The 21,160-nt window shown below is 40.3% G+C and overlaps 1 protein-coding gene across 5 annotated transcripts in view; it reads left to right on the top strand.

The window, feature by feature from the left end:
* The window catches only part of LOC143342924 (uncharacterized), a 432,164-nt gene that overhangs the window by 239,525 nt on the left and 171,479 nt on the right, over positions 1–21,160 (top strand). For all 5 annotated transcript variants that reach the window (XM_076767255.1, XM_076767256.1, XM_076767254.1 and 2 more), the window contains exon 6: positions 8,113–8,202. In XM_076767255.1, coding sequence (XP_076623370.1) covers positions 8,113–8,202 — 90 coding nt within the window. The remainder of the gene's footprint in view (positions 1–8,112; positions 8,203–21,160) is intronic.

Raw genomic sequence — 21,160 nt, 5'->3', positions numbered from 1 at the left:
GTGAAGAACAACGGGGCGGAAGGCCATTAGGCGCTTCCTCTTATTAGGGCAGCAACCCCCGCGCTCTGTCGTGTTACCGTACGCTTCGAGGACTCGATTTCGAACGTTCCCAGCCATGGATGAATCCTGTCTCGGTGCAAACGATCTTGTCGATCGCTTTCTACGAGCAAAAACAATCTTGAACGGAACTTGTAATCCTTACAAACTTTGTAAACTAAAACTTCAGGCGAATTTTCAGCTGCTCTTAGTAAAGAATCTTGGAAAAGTTATTTCATTGAAAGATAGTCTTCTGTTATGGGATATAGTAAAGAAGAATAGCCAAAGTATATATTTTTTTAAATTTTAACGCCGTAGATTACGAATCACTTAGAAGAACTAATTTTTAGTGTCTCGATTATTTAAACGATTATACAATAATTAATATCATGATTTATATTGACTGAATTGTACGTAAAACTATTTTTATGTATCGCTGTTGTGATTATGTTTGAGTCGCAAATCTTCCCGTATGAAAATGGCGATAATTTTGAATCGTGAAACTAAAGCTAAAATAGTGATTCTTAGTTGTTGTCTGTAAACAGTAGAATAAGGACAAATTTATAAATGTACGCCTTGGACAGCTGTGCAAGGTAAACGCGTGCTTCCTTGAACCTGACCGATTTATCCCTCGACAATTCCGTGCCGCCATTATCCGCCATGTTTTCCATTCGAAGTTACGGATATCTGGCGCAACTGGCTGGTAGCGGAAGCAGTTAAAGTCGCAAATGGAAACTGGAAATGATCTTCCACCCGACTACTGGCTTCCAAGTTCTTGGTAGTCCATGGTCAACCGTGGAGACGGTCTGTTGAATACCAACGACCATCGATTCTCGTGAAACACAACTATAATTACCGAATCGTTTTACAACCAATTCTATTTACAAGCTCAAATCGCTCCTAGCAAGGTCAGACGTCAGCGTATGCACTCTGAGACGGGTAAAATTCATGTCTGTTTGGTCTAGCTATCAAAAACCGCCATTATATGAGACCTTTCGATCCTTCCATCACTTTTCTCCGCCATTTTTTGTCCAAACGATAAATCGAGAGTTTATTTGATTCATTATATTCTTTTTTTTCATCATTCTCATCATTTTTGAAATATTTATCTTAATTTTAAGATTGAAGATTCAATGGTGATTCTTTATAATTTTACTAGCGTGTCTGTCTATTACTGTCTGTTTCTACTTACACCATTGTCTCTAAATATTAACGATGGTACGATAACACCTTTCTCCATCGTTCATACTATCTTTTTAATAATTGGAATCAGTTACGAGAGGTAATACAAATTTTAAGTAGAATCGGTAACCGCGTCGACCGACAAAATGGAGAATCTGCAAAGGAGACGAAACACGGAACGCTCGCGCTGGAGAGGCTAGGAAAAAGATAGATCGCAAATGGAAACGTTTAAATTGCAAACGGCGCGTCGTAAAGCAAGGAGATTCAATCAACCTTCGGTTACAAGTCAATTTGAGTCATCGTCTTATGGTAATGGACGCAGCTTCCTGGCCGCGAATCTCCAAAGCGCGTTTAAACAAATCAAAATCGACGCCCAGCGAGCGATTCCACAGCGAAACGATCGATTCCTGACACCAAACGAGATTTTTCAGCATCTCCCGGTTCTTGCGGAATAACGTTAACCCACATATCCGATGTTCTCTGCTCTCTGGCGAGTAGAAACTTGTAAATCGACGGAATAATTTTACCGGTGAAGCGGAATCTATTTAGCTGCGAATTATATATTTTTACGGCACAGTGAACGTTCAAGAGCGTAAAATCTTGTAATTTTATAACAGCAAAATCGCGAGCAAAAAGGACACGCGTGAAAGTAACTGCAAGTTTCGAAACTGAGAGAATAAATTAAGGGATTCGTAGCTGGAGTGCTCTAAAATCCGCGCCAGTTATACGCAAACAGTTTTACTATATTTTACGACGTTCTGTTCGACTACCCCCGCACAACGAGGTGACCCGTGGGCTCCCATTTCCAACAACTAATTGCAAACATTGTGCGCGCTGGCCAGCATTGTAAACCACAAGATGTTTTTACGTACCGTAACAGGAATATTACATAGGGGATTTAAGTGCCCCGTTCCTTCACGCCGAGTTTTGCTCTTTAATCGATGCAAATTATTCCGCGACGCGTTCCGTTTCTTTACGACCGGGCCGTAAAGCGACGAAGTCTAAACAGTTTCGTTTGTAAATAGTCGCCTCGAATGCATCGTGTACGTGCACCTGCGTCGTTGAAATAATCGTCCAAACCGTGCTCATCCTGATTCGACCGTCGTTGCTTTAGTGTTTTTCATAAACACGTTGGTTGCAGCGCTTCGACTTTATGCGTTTTCACCGTTTCTAGTTCGATTTTTATCTCTTGTAAACATTGTGTGAGCGGTGGTTAACCCTTTGACGTACGATTTAATTCCAAATATTTTTTAAATGTACGCTATTTAATTTTGCTTGAATTTGTTCGTACAAGAAATGGCCACGAAAAAGAATTGTCTCACGAGTACCTCGTGAATGTTAATATATACAATTTGATGACTAGTGAGTAGCCTCATGATTGTAACGAGCCAGACGCGTCATTGTATGGCAAAGGATTAAGTCTGGGTTAGGTGAACTTTTGGGTCGAGGTAAGAAATTTATTAAAATCAGAGGGAGTTTCAAGATCTTAGTTATTAGTTTTTGATGGAATTAATTGATCGAACTTTTGATCAGGGTCTCAACGTGACAAGTTTAACGATTTCTTATTGCAACGAGGATCGAGTTACGTTAATAGGTCCATTGTTGGTCGAGAGACACGGAGCTGCGAATTTAGGGTCGCGGCAACGACCAGCGGCGACGTGATTAATACGTAACGACTACAAATGACTCCAACGGAACGGGATGTCCAAATCGACGGTTGAAAAACGACACCCGTGAAAAACCGGTTCCAGGTTTGATGCATTAACGTGCATTAACCCAAATTCAGAGGCACCTACCGCACGTGGAAGAAGGCAGTGGAACGAAGTCGTTTCGTTCCTTCGGCCAATCTTAGCCCTGATTGACCCGACGGAAGCAGACCGGTAGCTCGAGAAACGAAGTGCCGTAAAATGAAGCGATTAGGGCCACCTGACCGCATTCCGTCCGCAACAACTGACAAATCTCCCAGTCTTTAGGGATCCCTATGGACGATGTAATCACTGCTTTTGTTCGAACACAACGGGGGAGATTTTCAGCGAGCATTCAATCAATGCGAAAAAACAAAATCATCGATCTTTTAAAATTACACATTCCGTGTCTAGTGCCTTGAAAATAATATACTCTGTATTATTACTTGACACAGTGGTTTTTAACATTTTTTTGCAAGGTATAAAAAGGAAAGTGGATTTCTAAATTTTCTAGAAAAGAGATTATGTTAATATCTTGAACTTTGCTTTGTACTTATTTGCAATGCAGAGTTGGAGAGTTGCGGAGTTTTAAATATCATAGTTTCCACTGAATTTCCAACTGATTATAATTTACTGCACTCGGTATTGCAAATAAGGATATTAATATAAATCTTGTTAGCTCGAAAATTTAAAAATGGGGACACTTGCTAAACGAGTGAAGTATAGCCACATTTTTCTACGTGAAAATGGGGGTTGCGTCTCCTTTGGAGAACAAGGATTTAAAATCGCCAAAAATTGGATTAATACGCGGACTCCAAGGTACAGTTAGGTTTTTTGTGGGTCGAATTGCTTTAATCCCTGAGAATTTCTGAGTATTCCTCGGGATGCGACTCGGAGTCTGATAACAGCCACGGAATCAGGCTTCGGTCTCGTTTCTATGAACGCAGCTGCTGTATCCGCGACACCGTGTGCAGCAGCATCCGATTGCGTATCAGCGACCTCGATCGTCCCCCGGTGCATTCCCCTTTCCCTCTCTTGTTCTCTCCCTCCCTTCCATTCAGATCATTATGTCAATGATCCCGGGGAGATCCGAGAGAAGGAAGCTCTATCGCGGCAACACGAAGCTCATCCGCATGCATCGAGCGTAAACTTCCTGATTCTCTTCGTCGCGATCGCTAATTCTAATTCGCCTCTCGTCGGGGAGGCGCTAATTCTCATTGCCTCCACACGTGATCATCTTAGAATTTCTTTTATTAACCAGAAAATTGACCAATCTCTATACTTTCAAATTTTATTCGACGTTTCGGTAATACTCCTTAATATTTTAATATCTTCGTGTCCCGTGTAACGAACGAAAAAAGATTGGTCTTCACAGGCATAATTATTCGTTGTCTATCGCAATCAAGCGCTGGTAATTTGAACTATCAATCTATGGCGCATTTACGGGGCAGTATACGATAGCAGCAAGATCGCTGAGATATTTGTATAACTTTATAAGCACTTTCTCTTCTTTTCGTACTGGCCTGTAATTTCTAATCGCTTCGAGTTCGCGTATTATCTTCAGTAGTAGCTTTATTTTATTGTTAAATAGGAAAACTGGTTGATATTTATCAGTATCAAAATTCTGTTTCTATTATTGATATCTCGGTCTGGTAGCCTCTAAGTAAGTTCAAATTGTTAAATATAGTAGCATTTTCTGATAATTCTGACTTCTAAATTTGAAAACTTTAAATATCTGGAAGCTCATACTAAATATCAAGGAATTAACAAAAAGGAAAACATCATGAATATTTTAACCCAAAGTTTGAAAGCTTTCTCCAAGAAGAGGATTGCCTGAAAGTAGCAGAGCCATATTTTCAACCTCAGACAGCGCACAATGGGCTAGAGTCCCCTCCCACCCGTAAAATATCGTCTTAACAGCGAGGATCGCGTGTCCTGGAAACGTTTACCTTTACAGGAAGCCTCCCTCGAAACCGTTGGGTAACTCGGGCGCGAGCGAGGCCGGGCATCGAAAGCAAGCGCATCAGCTGTTTCATTCGCGTGATATCGGGCAATCAGTACAGTTTATACACGATCATTCGGAAAACTGAACGATCGTTGACCCATCCGCGAGGCACCAGGCGCGTTCGCTGGAAATTAGAAATCCACGGCACCAGCTGGCCTGTCGGGCACCGCGGTATAAATCTCCTCGTTAATCGCAGTCAAACGTGGTTTGCGTAAATAATGTCCCACCGGTGCGTGAGCGATAATTACACAGGAACGATCGTTCGTTTTAATTGCAATGATTATCGGGAACCGTCTTGGCTCGTGACCGTTAGCGCGATCGGATTCCCGTAATTACCGCCACGGGGCCGCGTTTCACCGCGCTACGCGACGGAGGTGTAATATAGTTGTCCGTTTACGCGAGCGTACCACGAGTCCGAATTAGGATATCGGTACAACCGTTAATTAACCACGCGTCCCGTTTACGAGGAAAGAAAGACGCGACTCGCGTGCAACGAGTCCCGGAGACGCGATTTTCCGAACCGCGGTCACCCTCGATTCAAATTTCCCGCCACTTTTATTTTTCCCCTAGCAAGCATTCGTGGGTGAATTTTTTCGTTGGAGTGATTGTAGAATGTAGGAAAGTATTATTAGGCAGGATTTAAATATTCTAAATTGATGTGTTTCTTTAAAAATAAAAATGGTACTTTGTAATTTTGTGAGCTACGGTCACCCTTGATTCAAATTTCCCGCCAGTTTTATTTTTTCCCCAGTATGTATTCGTGGGTGAATTTTTTCTTTGGAGTGTCTGTAGATGATAGTACAGATGTTATTAAGCAAGTTTGACTATTTTAAATGTTTCCTCCTGTGTTTTCTTCAATCTATCTAGAGTATCGCAACAGAATGAAGAAGAGTCCACGGCCGTCGGGATGATCGACGAGTTCCACGAAAATGGCGGCCGATAAATCACTGATAAGTCGTATGATTTCTCGGTTCCTTATCTGCGCTATTTGCTTTGTTTCTCGGTAGGTCCCTCATGGAAATGATGCATCTTCCCCCATTGTTTTCCGAAACTATGCACCAGACAGCCTCGTTATCGTGTAATTAAGGCCCCATCATAACGAGTTCGAGCCTCGAATCTGCATACTAATTTCGCGGATATTTTGACACGCTATGTGAACCGTGCGAATCGCGATATCCGACGAATCACAGGCCTCGAACGATTTGCACCTTCTTTTTTATCGAAGGTTGTGGGACGCCATTTTGTCGACGAAAATTACTTGAATTATTAGGAATTTAATACAGGCATGCACAGCATTTTACAGTTTTAAAACTCTTTTAAAATAGAAGGAATTAATAATCGTATCAACCTTTAAATCAAAGCAAGCATATTATCTTTTATTGTGTATATTATTATTTGTTTAGGCGATAATTCGCTTGACGCTTTCTCCTCGCTAATTTCAACGTCTCGATTTATTCACGCGTCTGTCTGACAAAGAAAAAACCGAAACAAAACCAAAACTAACCACATCCAGTAATCATAATTTTTCTTTTACCTTTTCTTCACGAAATAATATACATCGACAGAGGCTAGTAGTACATTTTTCGCGGACGATTAATAAGTTGGTACGTTGAAATCGTACCGGAGCGACGGTCAATAAAATTATCCATCATCGTACCGAAACGGACACTTAAATCGTCGACGGTCGTTTAGAAGCGTTCCTATTTTACAATCGAGTCTCGCCTGATGGCGCTACTTTCTTCCCAACTTTAGCAGCGCGTGTTTAACCGTAAAATGACGGACAATAAACCATAAACCGGCGAGCGGAGTCGTCTTAATTGCCTGCAATTAATTTGTCCACGTCGCGCGATAGAAAGTGCATCCACGGAGTACAAAATGATGCTCAGCGATTATTAGAAGGCGAAAAGATGCGTGCGTACGCCGTCGTTCACCTTCGTTGCTCTCCGACCGGAGGTGACGCGGGTTAAGAGGTGAAATTAGGGGAAGACTTTCGACCGTGGGGTCAAATTAGCGAACCGCACGATTCGTGTGGATCGTTGTTGCACGTTCGCGCGCGATACGATAGATCCAACTTTTACTTCCTGCTGGTGCATCGTTTTCAGCATCACAGACTCATGCGTCACTGTTTCGAGACGATCGTCCTGGAAAATGACTGGAAAAATTTCCTACGAAATTAATTGTGTTGCTCAGACTATAAAAATATATTATTTTGAATAAAAAATGTAATTTCATCGTCGATATTAGTGTGATACAATCGCCTGTTGCGTCGAATTCGATCAAGACTCGCTCGACCAAAGGATCTAGCGATCGATTTCCTATGAAATTAATTGCGTAGCTCTGACTATAAAGATATATTGTTTTGAATTAAAAATGTAATTTCATCGTCGATATTAGTGTGAATCAATCGCCTGTTGCGTCGAATTCGATCAAGACTCGCTCGACAAGAGGATCTAGCGATCGATTTCCTATGAGATTAATTGCGTAGCTCTGACTATAAAGATATATTGTTTCGAATTAAAAATGTAATTTCGTCGTCGATATTAGTGTGAATCAATCGCCTGTTGCGACAATTCGATCAAGACTCGTTCGACAAAAAGATCCAGCGATCGATTTCCTATGAAATTAATTGCGTAGCACTGACTATAAAGATATATTGTTTTGAATTAAAAATGTAATTCCATCGTCGATATTAGTGTGAATCAATCGCCTGTTGCGTCGAATTCGATCAAGACTCGCTCGACAAGAGGATCTAGCGATCGATTTCCTATGAGATTAATTGCGTAGCTCTGACTATAAAGATATATTGTTTCGAATTAAAAATGTAATTTCGTCGTCGATATTAGTGTGAATCAATCGCCTGTTGCGTCGAATTCGATCAAGACTCGCTCGACGAAAGGATCCAGCGATCGAGACGCGCCAATCAGACTGTATAGCGCGAAAACGTGCAGTTTATTGTTCCTTCGGTGTTCGCTTCGCCCGAATCGGGGTTGGGAAAGTTATTCGATATCCTTTCTCGAGCGAGTCGCGGTCATATTTGTGCAACTGTCACGAAAGGATTTTACGCAAACCCCTGTGAGGTGTTATATCAGATTACCGAAATCTGCTGGTATACGATTCCGTCGCCGATTGAGATACAAACGCGGACGGATATCGGATTCGTAAAGGATGCGGGAGTAACGAGATCCCTGTTGTCTCCTGTTTCAGGAACGAAAAAGAGAGTCGACGACGTGGTAGCGCCCAGGACCATTCACGACGTACCGGAACACGTTCTCACGTGCGGCCTCATACTTCCTGGTAAGTTTAAAAACTCCATCTTTTCACCATTCTTTTCGTTCATGTCTTCAGATGATTCCAAAATATCATTATTATCTTTCCGAAAGCTCTGACAATTCGTACGGGGTAATAGAACGATAAAAAAAATAATACCAGCAATTGATTGTGAATCACGATGATAGTGGATCTTTCGATTTTAATAATGCTACTAAAAATTCTAGTAAATACACTTGCTTGATACTTCGCTATATGCTTATGAACTCGAGTGGTTTTATTACTAGTTTAGTCGATTGCCATACCAGACCCCTCAAATTGTCCACGAAACTGAAAGTTTGTTCTCAAAGAATTGGAAACTAGAACACCCACAATTTGTCACAGAACTTATTTGTACAGCCTCCTTAACAATAGAAGCACCGACAATAATAGCGTGTTTGTACCAAAGAAATTTAAACGATAGATACTTCAAAAATATATAATGCAATGGAAATAAATGTTTATTCATTCTCTTATAAAAAAAAACAAAGGTAAATTTTGAAAAATCCAGTCGAGTAAATTTTTTGCAATTTTCATTAGAAATTATGAATTTTGACTGTTTTGGCAGTTCTAGTGTTAAAATTCAAGAGTCCTATTTAGCTCTATTTTCTTTGACATCTAATCTGGAGAATAAATTAATTTCTAACTTCTTTAAACTATCATTTACATGCTCCTGACCGCGATCCAATCTTACTATTTTCGGCCATTTTTTGTACCACGTTTCCATTGTTTTCACGAATCATCGAGTGTACTCACCCGTTTTATTTTTGTGATAAGATAAATTCTTGTATATTATATACCGTTGTGGTCGTCTTCACGGGCCCACAAACGTAATTTTGCCATTAATGCTGCCCTCGGAGGCGCAGAAATGGCGATCGTCGGTGGCTTGCGACACGCGCGACTTACTATTCCAGCTGTCGCTGCGAAAGATAACGCGCGTTGACCGCGGAGGAGTATGCGGAAGCCGGGACACACCCACCGCCACGTGGGCCTCTTAAGCTCGGTTCACACGCCCCCGCATCCTCGGCTGCCGCATCTATTTACGTGCTTGAGGACGCTTCTCTCCGTTCCAGCGATACCGCCACGAGAACGCGCCATTCTCTCGCGCCCCTCCTTCCCGCGTCCTGCGTTTGTCCTTTCCTCGAGACTCTCAGCTGGCCGGATCCTCGGCTATCTAACTGTATTCCCGCGTTGGTGCTTTGTCAACGATTAACCCCGCGGTTCAAAATGGGCCCCCAAGAACCCTCGACAAATATCGTCACACAATTACAGTAAATTCTACGCCACCAATTTTTCTATACACTTGAAACGACAGTCGTTCGAGCGTGAAGATTCTTATGTGTTTACTTTCTGAAGTCCTCATAATATCCAAGAAAGACATTTGACAGAACTGTGTGAGTCGAATCGTTTGGATTGTATAACTTTGCATATGCACGACTGATGACTCCAAAATTGTTTAGCGTTTCCAATTAGTTTTAAAGTGAAAACGTTCGAAAGATCCTGCAAAGTAGGTAATTTGAGACAATATGCTCCGAAATACACTGACGTATGAAAGGAAACGCAGAATCTCGTGTAGGGCCCAGATGCTCGACTTGGGACTCATTGCCTTGCTGAGGACTGGATATAGGCGATATGGGACTCATGGGACTCGTGAACGTAAACGAGTGAGACTCGTAAGACTCGAATCAGGCGACGCAAGAGCTCCGGAACTAGATATGGACGCGGGATTCTTCAGACTACGACTATAGAATTGTAGAACTTCGCACGGACAGTACCTACAGGACACGATGGAGCTTAATATGGGTGAAATAAGACCCCTGGGAGTCGGTATAAACAACTACTAAACTGTGGGACTCAATGGGAGCAGCGGATGTTTCTTAGAATTAGATACGACTTGGCGTTAGTGGGGCCCAACGCGAGCTACCGTAGAATTATGGAACTCGATGTTGAGGATACAAGGTATCTGAGATACGATATAAACGATTGCAAGCTTGTGTGGCTCGTGAGACTAGATCTGGACGAGCATCGAGTGAGACCAGTCGAATAAATAGAGAATCCTCGTTTTGCTTTTGATGTTTACAAATTGAAGGAATTAAATATACGCAATTCATACGATTTAGGAATTAAAGTTGCTTGTTAGTTACTGGATTAACCAATCGAACAAAATGGTGTGTATTAAAAAAAGAAACCCTATCATCCAGTATCTCGTTTCTTAACGTAAAAATCTGTTGATCACTACCATTCGACTTCTATTTAAACTCTGATCCCAAATCTCACATAACTTTACCAGAATTTATACTTTCCCCCATTATTTGTGCCAAAATTCACGCTGTCCAGAATAAACAAATCCCAGTCATTCATTTCCAACGTCTGTTCGTTGATCCGAAAATCGTCTTCTCGGTGTTCCCATCCTCGTATTCTCCTTCTGGGCATTGCAACCTCTTTTCGTCGCTGGTTCTCGGCTGGTGGGATCCAAGGATGTCTAACTGTTTCCCCGTAGTTGGCAAAGCTGCCGCTTTGTCGCCGATTAGTTGTACGAAGCTCTCTTCGCCGACGAAGCAGGAAGAAGAAGCGCCCGGGAGCGAGGTAATCGCTGCCACGCAACATCCAAGAAGGGGAACAGATAGGGTAGAGATAACGACGTCGGGAGTTATCTGTTTTAATTGCCGCGAATGGTAGCGTGTTTTTGCGGCACGATTGAGTGAATTAATCCCTGCGTCGTTACATCTCGGCGTCTTGTCGCTTTTTGCGCCGAGCACCGCGGAATAAGGAAGGTGGCCTGCGACTGTGAGAAGTTTGAAAGCGTTTGCTGCCTCGGAAAAATTCTAGAACCGCCGGCAACGGTGGTGTACCGCTCGCATAAGTTCGCACAGTTACTATTTGCTCGATTTTCACGGCTCTGAAATTCGTTTCGACGCGTTCCAAAGCATCGAGATCGTTCAATATTTGATTTGATCGGAGTTTCATTCAATAACAATCTCGTATTTTTAATTATTATTTTATTATTTAACACTTTGATTGTCACGTTCATTACGATGTTAGAAAAATTAATTCTCAAGTTAGGACGTTGAGGGAAATAAATTTGGATAGAATTTGTGAATTTTAACGAGGTTACGAAAATAAGTACCGAAACAAATTTTAGGTTATCTAGTTTAAAGTGGTCTAAAATCAAAATTTTTACTTTTGTAGAATATTGTATAGTTTCGATCTGGCAGTGAACGTGTTAATCGTATATAACGATAACGAGCAAACGAGAGTATCCTGAAAGTTATTTTTAATATTTGTTCAGCCATTTTTGTCGAGGTAGGAAACAGGGCTGAGAAGATCGTCATTGCGGAAGTAATTTTGTATCGTGAGAATAATAAGCTTGCATGTACTTCAGAGTAATCGCTCGAGTCGTTAACTCTGCGACAATTTCCCCGTTCGCATGTTTGAATTTCAGCTTAAACACACTCGTCCCTTGCCAAGCTCGTATTCTTCCGACAGCCGGTCGACTCTTCTCGTTTCCGACTTCCTATTTAATTAAACTCGCTGCGTTTTCGCCAACGATTTTCACACGGCCGGCGTGTCGCTGAAATCGTGTTCTTGAAAAAATAAAATTATCTTACGCGTCCTCTTCTTTTCCATTATCGCGGTACGTGTTCGTATACGCTTCGTTCAGAGAGAGTTCTGTAGTTTAGTAATTATGGCTGTTATCGTTTCGCGGTCTCACAATCGAGTTTTTCTTAGACACTTCCGAAATGTCTAGACTTCGTCGAGGATAAGAAAAAAGTACGAGACATCGTAATTAATGTGGCATCCTTTTCATTCATGAATATGTAAACTGAAACAGTAGGCGTAGAAACTGATAAAACTGATTGAACTGCTTGATTGGGGACTTGAGCTCGGATCTCTCGTTTTCTAGACAATTTCTTTACTAATTGGGGATCCTTTGATCGTTGAGGAAGAATTTTTATTGATAGCTGCGTCTGTAAAGTTTTGTGCATTCGTTCTTTCAAAGTTTTTTTCCCCCCACTCTCGTTAATGGCACATTATATTTTTGACTCTGTAGAGTCGTTACTGATGGGAAAATAAGTTCAATTATGGCAATGAACTCGCATTCTTTTCACTCGAATCCCTTCAGGTAGAAATATAGTCTCGTGTGAGAGCAAGAGAGAGGTTTAGTAACTGTAATGCCATAGTTGGCAAAGCAGCCGCTTTGTCGCCGATTAGCCACGTTGAAACGACGACCATGCTCGCCCAAAAGAGGCGGGACGAACAGGAAGAGGAAGCGTCAGCGACGTTCTCCAGGGTTCAAGAACGGATCGATCGAACCACACCGAGATTTTACTGTTTCGAAAGCTACCCGACCATCTAACGCAGTGGTTCTTAACTTTTTTACACGTCAGCTGTTCGTACCAGAAATCGTGAACACAATTAAACATTTAAAAATGCAATATTGTAAAAACGAACTTTAAAGTCTTGACTCGAGGCTTCAAAGCTTATTTATTTAGAGTATTTTTATATCAACAAATATTCTATTATCTTTTCCTATCATTTTCTAGCTTTAAACAATATTGTACTGGATTTTATAAAATATTTGTTTGGATCTGTTTAAAATCGAACACCTAAATCGAGTGAATTCAACATTCTTATAAATTTAATTTAACCCATTACGCTTTTAAAAGGATTCACCGAGGTCGAATCGTGCATTAAAAAAATGTTTTGATTACTTCCATCGATTCATTATACGCATCGTATTATATTGTACGTATTTATAATGACGCTTATTGCCGTGCTGTAACGGCATCTAAATGATTTATGGTAATACGTTCCACTTAACCGTAAAGTTTTCAAATATATGTCGAAATATATGTTACTACCACTTATACAAAATTAAAAGAAGCTAATATATATTCAAAGATTTGAAAATCTAAACGACAGTAATATATTACTCGATAATTCTAAATGTATAGTTATATAGTCACTTACGAGTAAATACGAATCACAATAAAGTAATAAATTTTACGCGAAAAAATTATATATGACAGTCAACGCAATAAACGAACGCGATGGATTTTTTAATTACACGCTGAGGATTTGTTTTTCTGGATAATTTGATTTCGCGATCAGATTTTACGATTCATAAAGACACACCGTATAATCACGATAACTGACTGTACACCGTCAATTATTATCATCTTGATTGAAGGTTACCAAGCCGCATTACGGCAAATGCAGTCGGTTCACCGTTGGTCGAGAAAGTGTCAAGCACGACGGAGATTATTTTAATAAAAACTGTAATTATAAATAAGAATATTTTGTATTTAATCCCGGTAATTTATTTTAATAACACAGCCTGCACGACTCGATATCGCCTGCTTTCCCTAACTTTAAATATTCAACGTCGCTGCTGTGAAAGAAGATTCTCTGAATCTTTTTAAACGAACAACTCAGTTTATGGAAAGTGAATTTGGTACGGTTTTTGATCATGAATAAACACGTGGCGAAAGTTTGTGAATTATTATTATTATCGGATACGGGAAAAAAATAAATTGAATCTTGAGTCACGTGAAAAGAAATTTCTTCGTTGAATTAACAAATACTTTATCCAACATTTTTATTAGATAAAAAATTCTTAACCTGCCCCAATCAGTTTGGGCTTGTATCACAGTTTACTAAGAACGAATCTTCGGTTTTTAAACACGGTTTTAGATAAAACAAAGTAATTTTTAAAATTGTAAACAGTTTATTTGATATTTTTTCGAACGTTCGCGAACCAGCTAAGAAGTATTCTGGTTAGGAATCACTGGTGTAACGTACTCAGGAAACTTTTCTTCGCTCCGAGGCGTCCGAACGATCGTCGTATCGAGGATACACGCCTCCATTTGCTCTAATTTCCCCGCCCCGTGAAACGCCGGCTCCGGCGGCGCGATTAAATCGAATCGACGCTAAACGGGCCGGCGAGTTATTAATTTGTTGCTGTTTCCTACTCCATCAGGGACGAGGGTACAAATTACATCGCTGGTAACCGTTTATCGGAAGAAATCTGTCGATCTGAATTTATGTCGACGATCTGTCCCTCGATCGCGACGATCTGACGTTTAATAAATAACAATAACAAAAACCTTATAGTGGAATGTAAAATAATACAATTTAAATTTGGGTCAAATTGGACTCCATTGTCTAAGAATTAATTGCAGTACCGAAATGGGGCGTTTTTGTATCAATATTGCAAAGTCCAGTTTAAAAATAATAATCGAAGAAACTAGAGACGTTCAATACGGTTTGTTCGAAGACACGTTCGTGTGGCATAATCAATACGTCCGACTAACATCGATTTCGCGGAACCCGTGGTTCGGAGAGGAAGCGTTTCATCATCGCGACGGTGGCAGGGGATGAACCGCGTTGAAAAACGGCTTTGGTACCTCCTGGTTAGGCCCCCGTGCACATTGCGTGGGTGTGACTGACCGCGTGGTGCAGCACGGTGCTGAAAAGAACCATCTGTCCACGATAATTCATCGACAGAAAGCTTACATCCCCTTCGAGACGCGTAGACGAGTTATGATAATGGGCGCACTTATGCAAAGACGAGGCATTAGGCTAATTATCTATGCACGGTTTGCGGTACTTTGTTCATTGTGTTAGCCGTGGACGACGATAATTGAAGACCTAACACGACCCGTTCTTGGCTCGATCATTATTAGTCGCGGCTTGTTAACGGCGAATTTATATCGAAACGATTGCGAAGCCTAGAACTGGATAGATAGTAGATTATGCGTGCTTGTATCCGTTTGGATCGTTCCCTTTGTGATCTAGAAGTTGTAAATTAAATATTAAGCGAGACGGTTCTGTTTCATAATTAGAGACGGGGATAGGGGAAAAATTCTTATTTGGATAAAAAGGGAATGAACATGATAAAAGTCAATTTTGTATTCAAGTTAACGACCATGTTTTACAGAGTTTTAAAAATTCGATATTTGTTTGGATTATTGTTTTAAATATTCGATCGATCGTGTTTATGTTATTATAGTTTCAGCAGATTATTACGATTAGTAATATATAATTTCTTCAAATTTTTTGAAAGTATCATAATCAAAAAAATTAAAGAACGATATTTTCCAGTTTTCCATAAATGGTACAGATGAAACTATAGAATATTGGAACGATAAATACTTTTATAATTCGATGATTAGATTTCGAAGAATACGAAACCATAGGAACTATAGAAATAAAACACATGTTCTTTCTTTGCTTTCATACGTATTCTACCACAGAAAGGTCTTCTCAATTATGATTTGTACTTAAGGGTAAACGAATCCATGTCGGAAATTTCTTGGTATTTTCGAGTACTTTGGCGCGTTTCTCGAGTCGTAAGCGTTTCGGGGTTCGAAGAGTGATGGTGTTCGAAGAAGAGCGTGTAAAAATCGGTTGATACACGGTGAAATGGAACATTGTAATTTTCGATACTCGATAATGACGGATTCGGGCGTCGTTTTAGGTGGCTGTTGAACGCCGCGGCCCGGCTACGTGAGCAATTACGCGGCAGAGGTGGATATCGTGCACGCAGGTAGAATTCAGGGTACGACCCAGATCCCAAGGAGCTGTCCGGCTAAGGTTTCGCCGAGGCCAATCGATAATTCCTCCCCGACTGATCGATGCGCCTCGCCCGTTTTCGCGCGGCTTTATTCGTCGCGGATTTTCCACGGCACTAATTGCGAAGAATCGACTATCCGTTCATCCGCGCGCGCTTGGGAACGTCCAGCGTTTCGCCGCCGTTGTGAAAGTGGCAAATTTGCCGCGTTTCTACCTTTCTGATTAGAAATTTATCGAGCTTGGACCCTGTTGTTGCCACGGTAAATATTTCTCCCCGGGAGTCTACCTAGATAAAATCTTTATTGATGAGCAATTCGAGTTTACAATGGTCCGTTTGAAGCAACTGTTAAGGTAAAGGCTGTAAAGGTCTATTTAAGAGAATTTAAATCAAAATATGAATTGTTAACCGATAAAACAAAACTATAAATTGGGGATTAACTTGACCTACGGTTTAATTCCAAATAATTTTTCACACATATGCTATTTAATTTTATTTAAATTTATTCGTACAAAAAATGGGCACGAAAAAAGTAGATTTGTTTTACGAATACCTCGTAAATGTAAAAATGTGTTTAATTTATAAGGCTTGATGACGAGTGGGTGGCTTCATAATTTTGATACTTGACATCAAGAACTTGTGACCAGTCATACACGTCGTCGTATGAAGTTTGATGCTTCACAAAGTGTACGTAAGAGGTAGGAGATTCTATAATGTAAATATGTAATCATTATTAACAATTTTAAATTATCAGAAACGAATGTAAATCATAAAGTAATGCTTAGAAGATCGCATATACATTAATACTTTTTTTTCTTCGCTCTCTGTTTCAATAATTTTCTCGCTGGAGTTAGAATACGCGATTAGAGCATCAGAAACAAACGTTTACGATCGATTAGAGTTACCGCGGTTGGCGAAATATCGGCGTAAAAAGGTTAACGACGCCTCGAGCGTGATCGGTGGATCAAACGGACGGACGCGGCAACAAAAGATTCCGACGATGTCCGATCAAAGCGAGATATCATGACCGACTTAGAAATTCAGTCCGGCGATAGTTACTCTCGAATGCTCGGGAGCCACGCCAATGGAACGACACGCGCGATCCCCGATCGAGTAATTATTCCTTAATCGGGCCGGCTGGGATCTCGACCGGGGCGCCCGTATTGCGGTCAGCGAAACGAAGAATTATCGTTTAATTAATCACGCCGCGAGTCATCACCCGCCGCGTGTACTTTCATTCAATTATTCACGTTTCTTGGGGCACCGATCGAGCGAGGGAATCGGTTCCCCCGAAGCGCGCCTCCTCTAAACACCCGACGAATTATTATTCGATCGATCAGCGTCGAAATATCCTGTCCGATCGATCGGATCGAATCACTATTTCGTAGTCGACCGAGCGTGGAGTAATCGTCGAATTAATCAGACGGTGAATTATCGCGCGATCGAAGATTCCATTAATCAGCGAGCGCGACTGTTGTCGACGATTCCCCGTTGCCTCGTTATGGGGCTTATTGTCGTAAGGCTGCTCTCTCTAATCGGTCCGTTTGAATGGCGCAATCGTCAGGCCTGAATCGCATAATGAGACAGGATGTATATCAATAACGTACTGGGCGATTCAGAAAGTGCGCCCTTCCGAGGGCCACTTTTTGCTCTCAGAAATCAAAACATAACCTTTGCATCGGAGAAATATCTTTTTTTGTAGTTACTCAAGAATCTAGATAGTATTTTGATAGATCTTTTAGAGGGATAGTACATATACCATATTTTTATTTTATAATTTCCGACTTCATTTTTATGGGAGCTCTACAGTGTACGACTGTTGAAGATGAAGAGTTTGGCTAATTGTTTAATTAAATTTGATAGATCAGAGAGTGTTGTAGCTATTTGCACTTAAGTAACAACTATTGTTTGAAGAGTAACTCCTTCATAAGAGATATTATCCTCGATGCTGGCTTCCGAAGAAGGGGGAATCATTTTTTAATAATGTATTGCTCTGCACGTGAATTTTCTTGCAACTTTAATTACGGCCACGTAGCCACGATCTAATATGCGATGCTAAAACGTTCGATGGACGTCGTGCGAACCGACGTACGGGAAAGCAGTAAACGCGCCCGTGCAAACGCACCGTAACGCGCTGGAACGCACGTAGCAATTACATCTCGAAGATTTTTCCTGCGCAGGCGGCTCGTAAACGTCAACCGTGGAAAATAAGCCTCGCCGACCACCACGGGCCCCTCCGAGGAAAATCGGAAAATTACCACGAAACTTTACGATTCGATGGCTGAATGTCCACGACCGTAGTCAAGCATCGACCTATGGTAAAAACAATTCCCTACACAAAATGGACAGGTACAAAATGTACGTAACTGTTTTCTTTCATATTCAAAGACGTATAAAACTGACAAAAACTACCGTATCGTAACCAAATTTTTTCCAAATATGCCTAAAATACCGTCTTTTACGATATGTATGTATGTCATTTGTTTTCAATCGTTCTGATATACGCCACCTACTTTAAATGGAAGAAAAATTTGAATGGAAGACAATAGAGGCCAAAACAACACGAAAATCTAGACCAATTTGTTGAATGAGGCTTCGTTAAAAAGTTATTAACGTTCAAAGTTTCATACTGACCCTAATATTGTCCGGTGAAATTAAAAAATCTCAAACCATTTTCAAAAGATTATTTTTCGTTGCGAGGGTCAATTATAATCATTTTCTGTGAATAGAAATATCCTCGAAATCCTAACCACCTACGAGAAAAAAAATCTTCACCGAAAATCTAATGCGAGGCCAGAAATGCTTCACCGAAATTTCATGCAAATCTTTAAAATGTCATAACTCCTGAACCGATTGGACGATTTTGAAGTATAAAACAGCAAACAACGCGTATTTTGGTGTAGAATATGTAGCAATTGCAAAAATATTTGGAAAGTTGCTCCTTCACCCCGTAAAGTGAGAAACCCCCATAAAAATGGCCAATTTTCAAGCGGCCATAACTCGTACAATAGTGAATCGATCTCATTGAAATTTTTCTCCGAAGTAGAGCCCATGGATATCTACAAAAAAGTCTTAAACAACTTTCCCATACAGCGTCAACCAACGAAAAGACACAACAAAATCTTATTTTTGCAGCTGAAATGCTTCACAGAAATTTCGTGCGAATCTTTGGAACGTCATAACTCCCGAACGGATTGGACGATTTTGAAGTTTAAAAAAGCAAACAACGCGCATTTTGGTGTAGAATATGTAGCAATTGCAAAAATATTTGGAAAGTTGCTCCTTAACCCCATAAAATGAGAAACACCATAAAAATGGCCAATTTTCAAGCGGCCATAACTCGTACAATAGTGAATCGATCTCATTGAAATTTTTCTCTGAAGTTGGGCCCATAGGTATCTACAAAAAAGTCTTAAACAACTTTCCCATACAGCGTCAACCAACGAAAAGACACAACAAAATCGTATTTTTGCATCTGAAATGCTTCACAGAAATTTCATGCGAATCTTTGGAACGCCATAACTCCCGAACGGATTGGACGATTTTGAAGTTTAAAAAAGCAAACAACGCGTATTTTGGTGTAGAATATGTAGCAATTGCAAAAATATTTGGAAAGTTGCTCCTTAACCCCATAAAGTGAGAAACCCCATAAAAATGGCCAATTTTCAAGCGGCCATAACTCGTACAATAGTGAATCGATCTCATTGAAATTTTTCTCCGAAGTAGAGCCCATGGATATCTACAAAAAAGTCTTAAACAACTTTACCAGGCAGCGACAACCAACGAAAAGACACAACAAAATCGTATTTTTGCAGCTGAAATGCTTCACAGAAATTTCATGCGAATCTTTGGAACGTCATAACTCCCGAACGGATTGGACGATTTTAAAGTTTAAAAAAGCAAACAACGCGTATTTTGATGTAGAATATGTAGCAATTGCAAAAATATTTGGAAAGTTGCTCCTTAACCCCATAAAGTGAGAAACCCCATAAAAATGGCCAATTTTCAAGCGGCCATAACTCGTACAATAGTGAATCGATCTCATTGAAATTTTTCTCTGAAGTTGGGCCCATAGGTATCTACAAAAAAGTCTTAAACAACTTTTCCATACAGCGTCAACCAACGAAAAGACACAACAAAATCGTATTTTTGCATCTGAAATGCTTCACAGAAATTTCATGCGAATCTTTGGAACGCCATAACTCCCGAACGGATTGGACGATTTTGAAGTTTAAAAAAGCAAACAACGCGTATTTTGGTGTAGAATATGGAGCAATTGCAAAAATATTTGGAAAGTTGCTCCTTAACCCCATAAAGTGAGAAACCCCATAAAAATGGCCAATTTTCAAGCGGCCATAACTCGTACAATAGTGAATCGATCTCATTGAAATTTTTCTCCGAAGTAGAGCCCATCGATATCTACAAAAAAGTCTTAAACAAGTTTCCCATACAGCGTCAACCAACGAAAAGACACAACAAAATCGTATTTTTGCAGCTGAAATGCTTCACAGAAATTTCATGCGAATCTTTGGAACGTCATAACTCCCGAACGGATTGGACGATTTTGAAGTTTAAAAAAGCAAACAACGCGTATTTTGGTGTAGAATATGTAGCAATTGCAAAAATATTTGGAAAGTTGCTCCTTAACCCCATAAAGTGAGAAACCCCATAAAAATGGCCAATTTTCAAGCGGCCATAACTCGTACAATAGTGAATCGATCTCATTGAAATTTTCCTCCGAAGTAGAGCCCATGGATATCTACAAAAAAGTCTTAAACAACTTTACCATACAGCGACAACCAACGAAAAGACACAACAAAATCGTATTTTTGCAGCTGAAATGCTTCACCGAAATTTCATGCGAATCTTTAAAATGTCATAACTCCTGAACCGATTGGACGATTTTGAAGTATAAAACAGCAAACAACGCGTATTTTGGTGTAGAATATGTAGCAATTGCAAAAATATTTGGAAAGTTGCTCCTTCACCCCGTAAAGTGAGAAACCCCATAAAAATGGCCAATTTTCAAGCGGCCATAACTCGTACAATAGTGAATCGATCTCATTGAAATTTTTCTCCGAAGTAGAGCCCATGGATATCTACAAAAAAGTCTTAAACAACTTTACCATACAGCGACAACCAACGAAAAGACACAACAAAATCGTATTTTTGCAGCTGAAATGCTTCACAGAAATTTCATGCGAATCTTTGGAACGTCATAACTCCCGAACGGATTGGACGATTTTAAAGTTTAAAAAAGCAAACAACGCGTATTTTGATGTAGAATATGTAGCAATTGCAAAAATATTTGGAAAGTTGCTCCTTAACCCCATAAAGTGAGAAACCCCATAAAAATGGCCAATTTTCTAGCGG

Source organism: Colletes latitarsis, chromosome 6 (assembly GCF_051014445.1).
Source record: "Colletes latitarsis isolate SP2378_abdomen chromosome 6, iyColLati1, whole genome shotgun sequence".
Taxonomy (NCBI): domain Eukaryota; kingdom Metazoa; phylum Arthropoda; class Insecta; order Hymenoptera; family Colletidae; genus Colletes; species Colletes latitarsis.
Note: the sequence above shows the minus strand (reverse complement) of the source record. Positions and strands in the feature narration are given on the sequence as shown.